General features: G+C 40.7%; 1 protein-coding gene across 1 annotated transcript in view; it reads right to left on the bottom strand.

The window, feature by feature from the left end:
* Positions 1 to 18,465, bottom strand: part of EXOG (exo/endonuclease G) — a 33,944-nt gene extending 15,479 nt beyond the window's left edge. The window contains exons 1-5 of the mRNA XM_003735082.6: positions 18,280 to 18,465; positions 17,065 to 17,214; positions 12,413 to 12,552; positions 10,262 to 10,338; positions 7,112 to 7,226 (exon numbers count right to left, since the gene is read on the bottom strand). Coding sequence (XP_003735130.1) covers positions 7,112 to 7,226; positions 10,262 to 10,338; positions 12,413 to 12,552; positions 17,065 to 17,214; positions 18,280 to 18,442 — 645 coding nt within the window. The 5' untranslated portion in view covers positions 18,443 to 18,465. The remainder of the gene's footprint in view (positions 1 to 7,111; positions 7,227 to 10,261; positions 10,339 to 12,412; positions 12,553 to 17,064; positions 17,215 to 18,279) is intronic.
* Positions 18,466 to 19,264: the final 799 nt, after the last annotated feature.

Here is a 19,264-nt window from a genome sequence, read left to right as displayed (position 1 = left end):
CAAAAGGACAGATGTATAAACAACTTAAAACTAAAGAAAGCGTAATGGGATTGCAAGTGGTCACTTCTCGAACGCTCTCGTCATTTGGCTTCTGGAACATCACCCCCGCCCCGGTTTTTCTCCTACCTTATAAGACAAGGGGATAGGGCAGAAACCTCAAAGGCTGCTCCTCTGACTATTTGTTGGATCTTCCTCTTCCCGACCTCTAAACGACCGAGTGCTCCAGGGCTCAGAACTCAATTGATTGTTCTCTCCTGTCTATACTGACTTATACAATCTCATCTCAGCTTTCAACATCTCATGTGCCGACCACTTTCAAGCACATCCTAAAGCAGAACACTTCTCGACATTTCCACCACCCCCCACCCTATTCACACGATCATTCCTCATGTAGACAATTCCACCAGTCTCTTAACCGGCCTTCCAGTTTCTACACTTTCTTCTATTCTTCAGCAGAAGCTGGTGTGTACTTTAAAAATGCAAACCAGACTATGCTACCAACCAGATCACAGCACTCAAGAGTCCCATCTCACTTAATACAATCCACACTTCTTGCCATTGCCTCCCTCTACAATTTACCTTCTCCTCCTCCTGCGTATGCCGCTCTGCTCACACTGAGCACAACACTGTTCCTTGAATGTGAAAACCTGTTTCACCTGTGTCTGCACTTGCTCTAGCGGAAAAACTCTTCATATGGCTTGCTTCCTCACTTCACTCAGGTTTCTGCCCTATCCCCTCGTCTTTGTTTCCCATCCCAATAGGATCCTCTACTGTGCTTTATTTTTCTACATGGCATGTTATTTACTGTGCATATCCTCCACCATAACGCGTGCTCCATGAGGGTACCTTTTCTGCCTTGTTTACTACTGCTATATCAGAAGCACCCAGAACAGCAACAGGTACCTACTAGAAGCTTAGTTAAGTCTCTGTTGAATAAAAGGAAGGAAAGAAGAAAGGGAATAAAGGAGAAGGGAATGGAGGGAGGAGACAAGTAATCCGATTTAGAACAGAAAGTCAGAGGGCTCCAAGAATATATCTTCAAGAAAAAACTAATTTACCTTTTTTAAAAAAAATCATATGATGATATGGCTAAATGACCTCAACTGTCTGAATTAGAAAGTGAAAATAGATTCCATTTTAAAAAATAGCGATTATAATACACTGCCACCCTTACCTTCTGCTTCTCAGCTTTTCTGTTGTTTGTGGTGACGCTTCTCTCTCAAGTGGCACTGATTTAATGATATAGAATTATCTCTACTTCTTTATAGGTGCAAACATACTATTTACACACTCATGATACTACGAATGCTGGTTAAACATTTTCCGGTAGATCTTGGATTACAATCTCAAATACCAATAAGGGCTAGACAGGAAATGTAAATGAGTACAACAGGCCAGGTAAAGACTCTGGTGAACTGAAGATGTGTGTTCAATCTATGGAGAAGGCTGATACTCCTGTCTAGTGAACTGGTTGCCTATGGGAGGATATGCCAATTATTATGGAGTCATCTGATTTGAGAGAAGCTAAAATCTGGATTTATGTAAAATCTCCTCAAAAACTCCTGAGGCCAGGAGTTCAAGGCCAGCTGGGGCAATATAATGAGACCCCCATCTCTACAAAAAAAAACTTACAAAATTAGCTGGGTGTGGTGGTGCATACCTATAGTCGTAGCTGCTTGGTAGGCTGAGGTGGGAGGATCTCTTACGTCCAGGAGATAAAGGTTACAGTGAGCTATGATCGTGTCACTGCACTCCAGCCTAGGAGACAGAGCAAGACCCTAGCTCTATGAAAAAATTTTTTTAAAAATGTTATGTGAGCCCAAAAAAATACCTCTATGGGCTGGACTTGCTGTAAGAGGCCTCGGTTTATAACCTCTGCTACAGGCAAAGCTCAGACTACATTATAGCTAGCAAACATAAATGCAAATGCTACAAACCTTGACAAGTATAAATAACAGATCAAGAATAAAGGTTTAAGTATGTTATGTAAAGCATATGTTGCAAAGTTTACCAACAGAAGAACTAAAACTAAGAATGGTGCAGTACGAGAAGTAAACAACACATTTCATAATTTTACAAATTAACTGTTAGTAAGTGACAAGTCACAATTTAAAAATATATTTCAGCACTCATTCTGAGATATAGAAATAAGCACCAGAACAAATAAAAACTGGAAATAGTGGGATAAGGAGTGTAAGTAAGACTTTACTTTTGCATCCTACTCTTACGGTTTGAATTTCATTACAAGGTCATATACTTCCACAATCACATTTTAAGATTTAACATTTTTATCATTATGCACTTATAATTGCATAATTTAAAATTTTTTAAAGTTTAAATTCAAGGCTAACTAAAAGTTTGGCAATTATGACTTTAATGCCATGAGGGGAAAAAAAGCATCAAGACGAAATCATGCTTAATATAAGTATCTAACTTCACAACTCCTAATATAACATGAACTCATGAACTTTCTGCTTAGAAAACTACAAAAATTGTGCTTTAAAATTAATAAAGAGGCACCTGACCTTTGAGATTCTGTAGACAAGAAAGGAGAAAAAAAAAATCTTAGAAATCATAGGTTTGTGAGTACATGCACCAAAGAGTACAAAAAACACTGTCTTCATTCTTAGGTTAGCCTCCAAAGGAGTAACAGCAGCTAACGTTCACCGAACATTTCCTATGTGCGAACTACCAAGCTAACAACGATCCTCGCAAGTCAATGAGGGAAACGCTACTACTCTCCAAACACCACAGATAACACTGAACTTGAAAGAAGTTAGGTCATTTTCCCAGGACCACATGCAAGCAAGTATCAAAGCAAAGATACAAGGTCGGATCTGACATGAAATACGTTCTTTTTCCTACTATTGCAAGGTAATGGGATAAACTCCAAGTTAAACACCAGAAATTTCTCCTGTGGTCAGCTACTGGTAGGTCTGAACTTCCTTACCCTGTCCCATGCTTTGATAAGAGGAGACACGTCAAATTAACATCCTTTATAATTTGGTCCAAATTTCACTTTATCTTGCACATATTGTTTGAAAAATTCTTTGACATAGAACTGTGAACATTCCCTAATCTCAGTATAAATAAAGTTTGCTTTTCTGTCCTTTTAACGTTATTCGTTTTTTATGGTTCTAAGAATTAGGAAAGTAACAACATATTCTTTCTCTGTCAGGATTTCTGGACTCCAGACAGACTGGTAGCCAACACAATTGGAGGCAGAGAAACTCATTAGAGGCCTCTGCAATACTGCAGGTGTTCAGAGCTTCAGCATGTCTAAGGAAGAGTTATTTAAAAAAAAAAGAAGAAAAGTTGTTGGTTCAAAGTAACTAAGAGTGAGAGATGACCGCCAGGATGTGAAATACAGAAGAGGAAGAATGTAATCAAGAATGTAGTTTGGAGCATGCCATTTATAATTCTGTACACCTTCCTCCCACATGATAGGTATTTGAGGATTTGCTGAACTGATGATCTACAGAATTAAAGATTTGCTAGTGTGAGCATGGATAGGTTCTATAAATTAAGAGACATGCAAAACTAATGATGAGCTTAGAAGCCCAGAATCTGAAAGAAAATACCTAAGACCAGCAAGTCTTTAAAATAAAAACAGAAAACAAGACTATTACTCAAAGTGTACTCTTCAGGAAGCTGATCTTGACTGACCTCACACGATCAATCGTATGACACTAAATAAGGTGAGGAGAGCTGATAGGTCTCTTTTGAAACTCTTCATGGCTAGCTTCAACATGCTTGAGTATCATTTCACTGAAGACTTTTTAAATGTATCTTTTAATATTTTATTTAAACATCTATATAATATTTAGTATGTAATTTTTAAATTCTGAATTAAAAGCTTAGGATTTGTAAGAACAGCACAAAGAACTCCTTCCTTTACATCCTTCACCCAGACTCACCAATTGTTAACATTTCGCTCCATCTGCTTTATCACTCTCTTTTTCTATTTTCCCTAAACTTTTGAAAAGTCACAGACACACCCTTTCACTCCTAAACACTTCAGGATATACTTCCTAAGAGCAAAGATATTTACTTATACAATCACAGAGAAAATTATAAAAATTAGGAAACTTAATACTGAAAAAAATACAATTATCTAATTTACAGACCTGACTGTTGCCAATTCTCCCAATAACATCCTTTCTAGCAACTTTTTTCTGATCTAGGATCTAATCTGAGATCATACTGTGCATTTTGTTTTTATGACTCTCTAATCCATTCATCTAGAAAAGATAGTTTCTCAGCTGTTGTCTTTTGTGACAGGAACACATTTGTAAATTACAAGCCAGCTGTTTCACAGCTCGACCCTCCACTGGGGTATGCCTGCTATTTATCCTCCCAGTGCCCACCCTGGGAAGTACGGCGTATCAGCAAGTCCCATTACTAGCAATACTAAACTTGATCACTTGGGTAAGGGGGTGTTTCTTCACTGTGATTAGTAAATAATTTACGAGGAGATACTTTTAGACTATGTAAATATCCTATTCCTCATAAAACTTTCACTCCCTAGTTTTAGCTAGCGATGATTCTTGCCCGAATCAGTTATGGTGATATGTGCAAAATGATTTTTATAACTCTTTCATTCTTGCAAATTTATTAATTGACATTCTATGGTAAGCAGATGCTTTTCTTTACACCCTATATATTTACCTAATATGAGTATGGATTCTTATTTAATTCAATAGGTTTATAATCCACGTGATTTTGATATGTAGTAGCACCAGATACGGTAAGTGGGAGCTCCTTCAAGCTGACTCCCATGTCCTTCTGACATATCCGCAGCATTTGAGCACTTCTTGGCTTTCTGGCATAAGATGTTCGATTCTGTAATTTTCCCCACACCACCCCCGGAACCAGTCGTTTTTCTAAGTGCTGAGCCTTTTCAGAAGGAGAAGGTTTTTAGAAACCAATATCTGGGTCTCAAGATATGCTCATTGCTAATGACATACAACTGCTTCTAGGCCTTTTCAGCAAAAAGAGCAAAAGAAATATTTTTATCAGTTCTATTTTTTAAAATTAGATCCAACTTAAGAAAAACAATACATTTTCCACTACAGCATTTGGGCAGCATATATCTTACAGAAACATCCAAACAAAAAACTATATGGTGAAATGCTCATAATTATTGGCTAATTTTTCCTTTTAAACTTGGTACAAATTTTTGCTCTGCTACACAGGTTAGTCATGTAAATTTTTCAATTTTATGAAAACAAAGCACAAATAAAACTGTAATTTAACCACTTCTGATATATAAGTCAAAGCTAGAAGAAACTCTCTTCTAGTATAAAGCAGATTTAACAAAGAATAATTAATATTTGAAAAATAATACAGAGGGCTTTAAGCCATTTTTTTCCCTAAGATTATAAAATCTACTAAAATTAGCAAGTTGATCAGAGGAGAGAAATTAAATGAATTCATTTAAAAATACTAGGTCCTTTGACTTCCTTCACCCCCATAGGTACTGGAACTTTCCAAGGGTGTGAGAATCCTTGAAAAAACTACTCTACCATTTCCACTTAACAGAAGGAGTTGGATCAATCGTTCCGTGTGGAAAAGGAGAAAGCGGGCTATTGATACGGACCTCTGCAAATGCCTGGATGCTCGCACACGACTGCACATCTAATCCAGACAGGCTGATAATAAGCGAGTCAGTGGAAAGAACACACTCTCAAAGCGCTGTTGTTGTTTGGTTTCCCAGATCTGTTCCTCGGGTTATTAAATTTTATCACAGACTCGCTTCAGTCATCATTCACCTAACCAGCATTTATTAACTATCTGCTTTATTTCCAGAGCTCAGCTAGGTGCTCCCTCCAAATATACCTCCTCTTTGGCCTTACCAGCAAGTCCTTCAATGCTTCTTTTTACTCACTCTGCCACCTCTTCTGCTTCACTCCACCTGTTCCCTGCCCTCTGCAGACCTCACAGTAAGGTACAACATTCCAGCCACCCTCCTGGCAGAATCCTCAGGATATTTCTGCATGACGAGACTCAAAATGTTACGCTTTTTCTTAAGAACGCTTGTTCTTCAGGTATACCACTTTGTAAACTGCCAATATGGAAGGTTAGCTAAGAATTTCCCAGCTACATTAGGTGTCTGAAGCTCGCACACCACTCATTATATGCTCCTATCTTTAACCTCTCTTTCTTTCAGTCTATGAAAGTGCTCACGTATCTTGCATATAAAACAGAAGCAGCTTCTAGAAGAAAAGCTTTTCTTCCCATTTAGTCAACCCACTGCAATCTGGATGTCATCCTGGAACTTCTCCCTCTTCCTCACTCAAACAAGTTATTAACTGATGGTTACTTTCGCTGTGTTGTTCCATTATTCCTCACTCCAACTGCTTGTATGTCCTAACTCATCTCCTTGCCTCTAATCTCCCCTTCAAATCCTACCTTTTCCCACCTATCTCTCTACACACTGCTGCCAGAATACTCTTTATAAAACCCAAAAGATATCATATTTCTCCCATGCTTAAATGACTTCTTAGTGTCTAAGAATTAAAACCCAAGTCTTTATCATAAAATAGTCATGTATTATCTATCTCACCCCTGTCCACCTGCTGTTACAGAAATCTTCATCCCCCTTGAGCCACCCACACTATTTTGTAACATAAGCTCCAATCTTTATGAATGATACATAAATCCCAGAACCCTGATGTTGACTGTAAATGTCCTGTGCTTATACTGCTCCATCCTCTGGAGTCCTGAGGCTCCACTCCTGACTCTCATCTGGCAAAACATAGCGAAACATCGCTTCCTCTTTTAAGTGTTCCTGACCCACATGAGTAGAGCCCATCAGTCCTTCTATAAGAGCACACCACGTGTGTCTCTATTACAGCATGTCACACTTGAATGTAATTAACTGTTAACATCTGTCTTCCACTCTAAACTGTGAGTTCCTTGAAGTCAATAGATGCTTTAATCCATCACTATATTCTCTATGACTATCACTCCTAATAGGTGTTCAATGAATATTGTTAAGTTAAAAAGTAGAATGCAAAAAAAAATTCTTTAATAAAAATAAAAAGCAAAATGCAAATTGAGATGATAATCTCATACAGATAACATAAACCTGACTATTAAACATCCTTACCTGGTAACTAACTATTTTTTTTCCATCGCTTCTAGTCTGAGGTAAGGTCAACGGCCCAGATACCACCCAAACATCTTCAAACCTTTCTGTCAGCTCTCGACAGTACATTTCTATTCTGAAAAACAAATTTTAAAAAGTATGATATTCCCACATATACACATGTAAGACAGCAGCAAATCACATCAATCCCTACGAAAGATGCCAAGAAAAACTGCACTTGAGAAATTAACTTAAACAAGAATGTGGCACAAAACATAATAAGCATATACACAATGATGTTCCCAGTCTGCTCACTGCACAGAAAAAAACTTTAAAATCACATACACTCACAAAAATATCGACTTTTTTTTTACATGCATTCAGAGTACATTCTGGAATTCGAATTTCATCAACTTAAAACTTTTTTTTTTTGCCACAGTTCCCAACCAGCTTTCAAGAAGTATGTATCAATCCAACAAGATGATAGGTTTTATTCAACCATTCCTCCTGCAGGACAACTGGGCTTATGTTAACATTTCTTATATAATGCAACATTGTATTAATTCCTTAGGACAAATTTCAAGGACCAGAATTACCGAATGAATTTATTTTAAAGACCCGTCATTGTATGCATAACTAACATTTTTAATAGGGTTATATCAATTTACTCAAAAATCCAAATTACACCACAGCAGTTTCATAACAATCTTTATAACGCTGGGATTTATCATTTAAAAACTGTTTTTGTCAATGTACCAGATAAAAATGGCAAGTAATGGTTTGTTTTTTTTCTCTTTTTTGCTTTTTTTGAGACAGAGTCTCGCTCTGTTCCCAGATTGGAGTACAGTGGTACAATCTCGGCTCACAGCAACCTCTGCCTCCAAGGTTCAAATGATTCTCCTGTCTCAGCCTCCTGAGTAGCTGAGATTACAGGCACCCGAATGGCAAGTAATTTTAATATGTACTTTCTTACACTGCAGTTGGGAGAGATTTTTTTTTTTGAGATGGAGTCTCACTCACTCTGTCACCCAGGCTTGGCTCACTGCAACCTCTGTCTCGTGGGTTCAAGTATTTCTCCTGCCTCAGCCTCCCGAGTAGCTGGGATTACAGGCACACGCCACCAAACCCAGCTAATGTTTTTGGAATTTTTAGTAGAGACACGGTTTAGCCATGTTGCCCAGGCTGGTCTCCAACTCCTGATCTCAAGCAATCTGCCCACCTCGGCCTCCCAAAGTGCTGGGATTACAGGCATGAGCCATTGCACCTAGCCCAGTTGGAAGAGATTTCTAAATGATAGCAATGCATGTCCTCATTCCTCAGTTTCTTATCTAAAAAGTAAAATCTAATTATTTTTATAGGCTGGTATAAGTGCAATGGTGTTTACAACTAATTCTTCACCACCAGTTACACACTTCTTTGTTCCTTCTCTACTCCCACTGCTTCACTTGACTGGCCTTAAAAATATACTTTTTAAAACTATTTTTATAGCACACACACACATATATATATATGTGACCAATTACAAGGTAAAGTTTTCCTCCCAGGAATTTATCTCTTGGGAAAATAAAATGTTAACTGCTTCCCAGGTATGTGATCAGCAAATCCAGAATATGGAAAGGAAACTCTAGGATGAAGATCCTAGATCCTCAATAAATAATTTGAATGGAAAAAAAAACAAGAAAGGAAAACCTACAGATTAACACCAATTGAAGAGATATATCAACCAAATTTATGTGTCTATCTTGTTTGAATCCTGCTTCAAACCAACCAGCAACAACAAAAAATTAAAGACAACCAGGAAAGTGTGAGCACTCACTATGAAATTGGTAATAAAGAATCACTGTTAAATTCTTTAGGGGCATTAATAGTACTGTGGTTATATTTTAGTAGGTGAAACAAATGTGGCCGTGACTGACAACTGCTGAAGTTTCTCTCTGGTGCAGGGTGCTCTCTTAATCATTTTAAATCACAAAGTACTAGATGGGGAAAAACAATCGCCTGAAAGGACCTCAAACCGTTAGTTTTAGATGCATAAAGAGACCACCTGACAGTGTCAGAAAAGTGTAGAAGGCCCAGATTTTAGTTAGGTTCTATCAAAAACTGGTTAATAGTTACATTAAACTGTACCCCAACTTTTTTTAAGTTCAGGAAGTCTTTTTTTTTTTTTCAGTCAGGGTCTTGCTCTGTTGCCGAGGCTGGAATACAGTGGCACAATCACCACTCATTATTGCCTCAAGCTCCTGGGCTCAAGTGATCCTCCCCACCTCAGCCTCCTGAGTAGCTGAGATTACAGGCATGGACCACCACACTTGGTTAATTTTTTAAATTTTTAGTAGAGACAAGGCCTCACTCTGTTCCAGGCTAGTCTCAAACTCCTGACCTCAAGCAATCCTCCTACCTTGGCCTCTCAAAGTGTTGAGATTATAGACATGAACCACTGACCTAAAGCATAGGAGCTCCTGAAATACAAAACTTTGTTGTTGTTGTTGTGTTGTTGTGGTTGTTTTGTTTTGAGACAGAGTCTTGCCCTGTCGCCCAGGCTGGAGTGCAGCGGTGCAATGTTGGCTGATTGCAACCTCCACCTCCCAGGTTCAAGTGATTCTCCTGCCTCAGCCTCCTGAGTAGCTGAGATTACAGACATACAACACCAAACCCAGCTAATTTTTATATTTTTAGTAGAGACAGGTTTCACCATGTTGGCCAGGATGGTCTTGAACTCTTGATCTCAGGTGATCCACCCGCCTCAGCCTCCCAAACTGCTGGGATTACAGGTGTGAGCCACAGCGCCTAGCCAGCCAAAACTGTTTTTTTTAAAAAGCTAAAAAATATTGGAATACAAAAAAAAAATAATAATGTTCACTGAACACACTCAAAAAAGATGATGCCTCCCTCAATTATTAAGATTATTATTTTGAGTAATTTATTTCAAAACTTGGACTTTTGAACAGGGGCAACTATGATAAAAAAAGATAGGCTATGTTTTGAAGTCTAATCTTCCACAGAAGATTGTACTCCCAAAATACAACAAAGAAAACTAGCCCAAAGTACTTACCTTCAGAGGCTTAGCTTTTGAAAAACAAAGACAGAAATAGCTATTAGGCAATCAGTACATTCTCCTGTCACTTCATTTATCTTCCATAGAATCCTGCTTTTAAAACCCTCATCTCTTACCTGTTCCAATATCCAGAATTATTATCAAAATCCTGAGGCACAATGTTAGAAAGGTAAAAGGTTTCAGCCATGGCTTTCTGTAAAGAAAGAAACATAGTAACTTGCACTGAAATGCTTTCTCCTTGACAAGATATTTTATTTAAAAGACAGAGAAGTACAGTTTCTTATTTATACATTAGTGCTAGGCAATTACTGACTACTGGTTTCAGTAAATGAAAGCCGTAATTATTCCAGGACAGAAAGCTCTTAGAATAATTATTCAAAATGAGGACTACAAGGTAAGTAGCTAGGTAGGCTTACCTTTATCAATTCCAAAATCCAAACCTGTAATGTGGATTCTAAGAATTAAGTATTTCCAACACAAAGCTTACAGGTCAATTCTGGTTTTAAGCCTCTGGCAAAGAGTTTCTCAACAAAGATCAATTTTCACAAATGTTATTTTAGTACAATACAAATACACTAGTTCAAAAGTGGCAAAGAAAATGTTCTTCTGAATATCTTCACTACGTATTCATTTACTTCACATCTGTGACCCAAATGTACAAGGCTCTTCCTCACTGTATTGTCGCTATTGACCTATACTAACTGCCAACGCTACAAGTACCTTCCCTTCAAGTCGTTGCTCTCAATCTTGGGCGTACACTGGAATACTGAAAATATTGATACTGATGCTTTAAAAATATTGATATTGATGCCTGGGTCTCATCCCTGAGGCTTCCCGATTTTATAAGTGTGAGGTTTAGGTCCGGGCATCAGATCTGTGAAAACTTCTGCAGGTGATTACAATGAGTGCCCAAGGTTGATTGACATAATGACATAATCACCAATAGTTTGCATAACAAATGTCAATGTCATAAAAGATACTCCTTCTCCTTTTTGGCAGGGAAATCATTCTAGATTAAAGAAATCTGACAACTAAATGTAATGTGTGATCCACGACTGGATCAAAAAATCGATAAAGGACATAATTAGGACAATGTGGGAAAGCTGACTATAAATTGTATTTTAGATAATATTACTGCACAAATATATAAAAATGTATTAGTGTACACCTCTCGGTAAGATACTTGTATTTACATATATTCCACCCATAATACAAAGATACCCATTCTTAGATGATGCATACTCCTGAGCAAACTATTTATACATATAATATAGGCCGGGTGCGGTGGCTCACGCCTGTAATCCAAACACTTTGGAGGCCAAGGTGGGTGGATCACCTGAGGTCAGGAGTTCAAGAGCAGCCTGAACAACATGGTGAAACCCTGTCTTTAAAAAAAGAAAAAGAAAAAGAAATAAAACATTATGTCTGCAACTGTCAATGGTTGCAGAATTTACATTTGTATCTCTAAAGTAAATGCATCGGTGTATTTGTTGTACTTTTTTTTTACCTTTTCTATAAATTTCTACAAATTTAAAAATTTTTCAAAATAAATTAGCCAGGCATGTTGGCATATGCCTGTGGTCCTAGTTACTTAGGAAGCTCAGGCAAGCGGATCATATAAGCCTGCGAGTTAAAACATACAGCAGGCTATAATCTCACCACTGTACTCCAGGCTAGGCATCAAAGCAAGACCATCTCTAATTACTAATTAAAAATAAGTAAGTGGCTGGGCACAGTGGCTCACGCCTGTAATCCCAGCACTTTGGGAAGCCAAGGTGGGCGGATCACTTGAGGTCAGGGAGTTTGAGAGCAGCCTGGCCAAAATGGTGAAACCCTGTCTTCACTAAAAATACAAAAATTAGCTGAGCATGGTGAGGCACACCTGTAATCCCAGCTTCTCAGGAGGCTAAGGCATGAGAATCGCTTGAACCTGGGAGGTGCAGGTTGCAGTGAGCCAAGATTGTGCCTGCATTCTGGCCTAGGCGACAGACTGAGACTCCGTCTCAAAAAAAAAAAAAAAAGGGGGGAGTAGCTTCAGCTCCCAGTGACTTTCCAGTTCCCTTCATACAGCACTTAGTTTTCCTCATTCAACCTGTTTAAAAATGTCTCCGCATGTGACTGAAAGAAGAGAAATAAAGTCGGAAGAAAAATAAGAGTATGGAGATTCTCCAGTTTCGAGCTTTGGCTCCTGGGTTTTTCATCTCTAATTCCTGTTGGATGCACAGCATCAGCCCCATATTCCCATCCGTCCCCCAAAGTATGCCTACACTTGAAAATTTGTTATTTCCTGCTGGAGCCATGTGTCCACGTGACCACCCACTTCCAACGTAATCCTCGTTGAAGGCACTGAAGGTTGGAGGGATACTGGGATCGGGCTTAAATTTACAATGCTTTCTGTCTGCGTCACCTGAAGAAAAACACACAAAATGGGTACATTATCAGTAAACAAATATCCCTCAGGATTCTCTAAGCAAGGCAAGCTGGTTGCTACCAGCTGGGATCTCTCCAAGCAGCTAGTATTAGGGACTGCATGCATGTCTCAAGTTCCTGGGATAGTTCAGATACTTCATCTGAATTTAGAAAGTACTAGTCTAGGAAAGAATGCTTTTCATATAGTGTAGCTATCTCATATAATTTTGACTCTGGCCTTTCCAGTTAAAGTAAAACTCCTCTGAATTGTATTTAAGTAAAAAAAAATCACCAGTCAAAATGCTAAACTATATAAAAAGCTTGGCTACTAAATAAACTCTTATTTTTTTTTAACAAGACACCATGTATTGTATTTTGCAGAATTGCATTTGACAAGTTTGTGTGTTCTGAAATAATGGATATATATGGACACAAAACAATCTGTTCCAGGCAGGCACAGCCTTGGGAAGAGGGGTGTCTCTGATATCTTGCTTACTGCCTCTTAAGCCATGACAAAATAAACATTTAAATTATGAGCTCCACCCAGAAACTGCTAAAACAGAATATTTGAGTATCACATAGGAGAAAAGAAATCTCAGATTTTGTTTACTTTCTGACACCTCCAGAATGGTTTGCCACAGAAAACGTTAGCAAATCCTAACGCTAACTATTGCGCTATCATGAGGTAAGATCTTCTTAAACTACAAAAATTATGAGAACAAACAAAACATACTCAGACTGCTACTCGAAGAAGTGTAAAGTGGAGAGCAATGAAGTCACTGATTCCAAGGTGATTTCATTCAGCCAAGAAAAATTTACTATCGGATCCCAAAGTTCACAGTAAAGCATCAAATATTAGCTTTTTAGAATCACTTTATAAAGAATAATATAGAAAAAATTATCATTAGTAAATTTCTTAGTGTCATTACCATTAGAATCATTTCCTTCTACACTTAATTCTTTGCCTGGTGCCCAATACCCTTGAAAAACTCTTTGTAAGAATTTCCAAAGGCCGAAGAAGATACCTTCCTTGAGAAAAGATATAAATATGCTGCTGGAAGGTGTCTAGCAACATTACCAGTGGAGAACCACATTAAACCAAGCTCAGGGATTAAGGCTCCCTGATCTCCACTCGATGCACTGATTTGGGCTGTAAGTCTGCATGACAGCCAGTTTTTGACCTAACCTTCTCTGGAACACTTTTTATCTTCCTTTTGACCTTTCTCTGCTCAGTGCCAAGACAACCTTCCACGTAGTACATGGGCAGGGAAGTTAGTCCTGGTTCCCTCTTCCCTGAGGGTGCCGCCCTTTGGAGTCCCAGGGTAACATGGGAGGAGCTCCTACACCGCAGGACCTACAGAACAGCCTTCCTTGGATGAGCCTTAGGTCTTTCCTTCAATATTCCTCACCCCATAATGTTGTGAATTCAAAGGCAAATGTGGTTCTGGTTTGCCAGGACTGTGCTTACTTACTTACACCTCTTTGGAGTCGCTTTCTCCCACAAACGCTGGCCTGACAATTCACCACTATGCTGCTGGCTCTTCATTTTTCTTAATTGATTTTTTTAAAAGATACACTTTTAGTTGGGCACAGTGGCACACGCCTGTAATCCCAGCTACTCAGGAGGCTAAATTCAGGAGGGTGACTTGAACCCAGAAATTCAAGAGTAGCCTGGGCAACATATGCAAAACCCCATCACTAAAAAAAAAAGTTAAAATATATATATATACTTTTTATGTACTAACATTTTCAGTTTTCAGCAAGAAGAGTCTGTCTGAATAACTCAGTCCATCATTACTGAAAATAGAAGACCTTTTACATTAAAATCGAGTAAAACACAGGTATATTGCTTCCTATTTTCAAAGAATATTAACTGGCTCTATTTTATCGCCTCAAAGGTACACAGCTCACAATTTTTATTATACAATATAAAATGCACAGCTTTTTCTATACCCTTGGTAAAGTTTTCCCTTACATCAGTTTCTCTGCAGCAGCAAGTACACTGCAAGCCTCCCTTACATCAGTTTCTCTGCAGCAGCAAGTACACTGCAAGCCTCCCTTACATCCGTTTCTCTGCAGCAGCAAGTACACTGCAAGCCTCCCTTACATCAGTTTCTCTGCAGCAGCAAATACACTGCAAGCCTCCCTTACATCAGTTTCTCTGCAGCAGCAAGTACACTGCAGGCCTCCCTTACATCAGTTTCTCTGCAGCAGCAAGTACACTGCAAGCCTCCCTTACATCAGTTTCTCTGCAGCAGCAAGTACACTGCAAGCCTCCCTTACATCAGTTTCTCTGCAGCAGCAAGTACACTGCAGGCCTCCCTTACATCAGTTTCTCTGCAGCAGCAAGTACACTGCAGGCCTCCCTTACATCAGTTTCTCTGCAGCAGCAAGTACACTGCAAGCCTCCCTTACATCAGTTTCTCTGCAGCAGCAAGTACACTGCAAGCCTCCCTTACATCAGTTTCTCTGCAGCAGCAAGTACACTGCAAGCCTCCCTTACATCAGTTTCTCTGCAGCAGCAAGTACACTGCAAGCCTCCCTTACATCAGTTTCTCTGCAGCAGCAAGTACACTGCAAGCCTCCCGTCACTGCTGGTTGCTGTGCGCTCTAGGATGGCACGCGCTTACTTTACATCAGCATTTGAGATGCGCAGTCATCCACGCATTTTAAAGCAAAGGAGAGTACGTGCAACACACAGCAAATTAGAAAGCAAGTAACGAAGGGAACAAAACAACTATGACAAAAGGTAATATCCTTAACCTAAAAGAGCTTCTACAAATAAATCCAACCCTCTGCCTAATTTCCATTCACTCTTCAGCCCACTTTTTCAGAGAAGCCTTACTAATCAAAATCAGGTTCTCCTGTTATAATCTCTCATCACACTTTTTTTTTGGGGGGGACACCATCTCCCTCTGTTGCCTAGGCTGGACTGTGTGGACTGGGGTGCTGTGATCTGGGCTCATTGCAACGCCCACCTCCTGGGCTCAAGACATCCTCCCAGCTCAGTCCCCTAAGCAGTTGGGACTACAGAGGTGCACCCCCAAGCCCAGCTAATGTGTGTATTTCTTGTAGAGACAGGGTTTCGCCATGTTGGCCAGGCTGATCTCAAACTCCTGAGCCCAAATGCCTCAGCCTCCCAAAGTGTGGCGATTGCAGGTGTGAGCCACCCCTCCCAGCCTCTCATCAAAATATCCTTTTTATCTAAAAGAGCTTCTGTAAATAATTCAAAAAAAGACTAATTCACAACATGTTAACACTCACTGATAATCAATAAACACAAGGAAAATCAACATTAAATAGGTAAAGCTCAGTAACGCTCACCATGGGTGAGGCTTGAAAGAGAACAAACAGTGACGGTAGGAGTGTAAACTGGAAGAATCTACCGAGAAACCAATATGACATCAATTTCCAAGACCTGGTAATCCCACAGGGCCCTATAAAGACGGGAATGAACTGACACACCTGCTTACTTCTCCAGCCTCATTTCACACCATCTTCTCCCTCATTCCAGCTACTGGCATTCTTTTAGTTCCCTAAAAGAACAAAACTCCTCTGCATATTGAGGCCTTCAAAGATGCAAGAGTTCCTTTCTTCCCAGAATGCTCTTTTCCTCATCCCATGGCCCACTCGACCCACTGCCTAAGTAATTTCCATTCACTCTTCAGTCCACTTTTTCAGAGAAGCCTTCCTAATCAAAATCAGATTATCCTGTTATAATGTCTCATCACACTTTTTTTCTGAGACACGGTCTCCCTCTGTTGCCTAGGCTGGAGTGTGATGCTATGAGATATCTTGGCTCATTGCAACCCCCACCTCCTGGGCTCAAGAGATCCTCCCATCTCAGTCCCCCAAGTAGCTGGGACTACAGGAGTACACCACCATGGCCAGCTAACTTTTGTATTTTTTGTAGAAACAGGGTTTCGCCATGTTGGCCAGGCTGGTCTCAAACTCCAGAGCTGAAACGCCTCAGCCTCCCAAAGTACTGGGATTACACATGTGAGCCACCGCTCCCAGCCACTTATCAAACTGTTTACTGTTCCTTAATTATACTATACTAACTTGCAATCACTTCCTTTGAAAAAATTATTATAATTATACATCCATAATTATCTGTTTAATAGGTCAACCCACTCTCCCAACTCAAAGTGTCATGGGAGTAGAGATCCTCTGGTCACACATATGTCCCCAAGGGTTGTCACAGTGGCAGACACATAGCAGGCACGTAAATATTTGTTAAGGTAAAACTGAATGGTGCTCATTGCTACAATATTTATGACTCCCAACTAGAGTGTCAAGATAATGGATCTTTTCCACCCTGAGACAGTTGGAAAGGGTCTGGCTTTCTGGCTACCAGGCAGGGTTGATTTAACCAGTAAGCCATATAAATACAATTTTCTACATGTGCTATGATATGAAAAAGTTGTGAATATTGATAATCACCCCTGTTTCAAATTTGGAGACATCTTTTGTAAATACTGTTACTTCAATTTTTTATCCAACCACCTACCCATTATCTTGCTTTTAGAAATATGTTCAAGAACCCATCGAGGCACCCGCTTTGCCTGGTCATAAGACAGAGCGTGATTAGTGTAACACCTTGCCTCTGTTCCAGTTAAAGGGAATCCAAATTGTTCCAAGACAGCCTTTTCCGCAGATCCTAAGAATGAAAAAAAAAAAAAGGCAGAGACAAAGAAAAAAACAGCAACAATTAGTGGCTCTCAAGAATGAAAGATTATAAGGAAACGGAGAAGGGTGATTTACAAAGGACTGGCTTAGGAGTCTAACCAACCAGAGCGCCTCGTTTTTGCAATGACTTATGAGGCAAAGAAAACAGACAGTTGGCAAAGTACTGATTTGCCTATAATCAGTGGATAAACTGCAACTACTGCGTTAACTTCTGAATAAGAGCTTGATCTTACTGGACTTTCACACGGAATCTCCAAAACACCTCTAAAGCACTGATACGCGTCCCGTTGCAAGATAACAGTAAAACTGGGACTGTTTTTCCTAGTGGGAGACACCAAGCACACACTCCATAGTGAGTCACTTTCGAGACAATCCTCCTCTGACGCCTCAAATCCTCAACCCACCAGAGTAGTTCTCTTGCTACATGCCAAGTATCCGAAGGAGCAAGTTAAATTAGCACGTGTTTTTTTTGGTCAAATGCAAGGTACCCATTGCAACATGAGGATTTATACACTTTGAAGGGGTAACAGGTACGCTTCAACTGAACCGTCACGACAGAAAGGCCGCTAGGTAACCAATCTGCTAAAACGATGTGTCAGTTTATTCCTTCATCCACACTGCCTGAACGCCCATCATGTACCAGGAACTGTGCTGGTTAGATGATGGAGGCCAAAACAGACACAGCCTCCAGTCTTCCGAAGCTAACAATCTTCGTGGAGGCCGCAGACACTAAAACGTAGATGCCACCATGAATAATTTGGGGGAAGAAGGTGGGGGAGGGTCCTGCGCAGAAAGCGAAGATGCCCGGGGGAAGGAAGGAGGGACCCGAGGGGGGCAGGCGAGACGAGAGGTGGGGAGAAGAGGCCGAGCCGGGAGGAAAAAAAGGTCGAAACCAAGGGCCGGGCTCGGGGCCCAGCCAACGCTGAGGGCTGCGCGTTAAGGTTGCCATTCATAGCCCAGGTAAGAGTCGGGGCCCGAAACCTCGGCCAGGGCAGGGAGGGCAGGGAGGGCAGGGAGGGCGGGCCCACAGACTTACCATCCGGCTCCCTCCCTGCCAACGCTGCCTCAGCGCCCTGACTCCGGAAGAACTGCAGGGCCCCGAGCCCAGCTCCCGCAGCGCCCACTACAGCCCCAGCCACGAAGCCACTCAGAAAACGTCGGGAGTCCCAGAGGCGAGAAGCGATACTCTTAGCAGCCATCTTGCTCGAGGTAGCGGCCTTTCACCACGGCGCATGCGCGCGCAGGCACGCCCCCCCCCCCCACCCCCACCCCCACCCCCCACCCCGGCACCCGTCAAGCTGAGGCCCTCGCGCGCCCCCTGGTGACACACCTGGGCGCCCTGGCGCACCCCCGCTTCATCCCCGGTCCACTGGACCGGACGATGGTTGCGAGCATGATGTTTTGAGGGCTCAGTCGTGTGCTGTATATAGTCTTGAGAAGAAAATGCCTTTAGTCCCATTGAATAGGTGAGTAAGCACTTGCACATGCTTGCACTAAGGTCTCCAGAGCCTATATTCCCACTCAGGACTATTTATTTATTTAGAGACAGGGTCTTCATCTACAGACAGGATCTCTGTTACCCAGGCTGCAGAACAGTGGAATGATCATAGCTCACTGCGATCTAGAACTCTTGGGCTTAAGCGATCCTCCTGCCTCAGCCTCCTGAGTAGCTGGGAATACAGGCTCCTGACATTGCACGGCTCATTTTTTTTTTTTTTTTTTTTTTTTGGTGGGGGTCAGTAAGCTGTAGAGAAGGGGGTCTCCTTATGTTGCCCAGGCTGGTATCCAACTTCTGGCCTCAAGCAATCCTCCTGCCTCAGCCTCCCAAAGTGCTGTAATTTCAGGTGTGAGCCACTATGCCCAGCCTTCTCTTTTAAATGGGAATAATAATACTTAGACCATAGCGTTCTTGTGAGGATTAGAGATGACACACGCAAAATGTTTGGGGCAGTACCAGGGCATGTCATTAAGTGCTCTATAAATGTTAGAAATGTTGAGTCATCTCTACTGTTTGTCTTGGT

Source organism: Callithrix jacchus, chromosome 17, assembly GCF_049354715.1.
Source record: "Callithrix jacchus isolate 240 chromosome 17, calJac240_pri, whole genome shotgun sequence".
NCBI lineage: Eukaryota > Metazoa > Chordata > Mammalia > Primates > Cebidae > Callithrix > Callithrix jacchus.
This window is presented reverse-complemented; position numbering and strand designations above follow the sequence as displayed.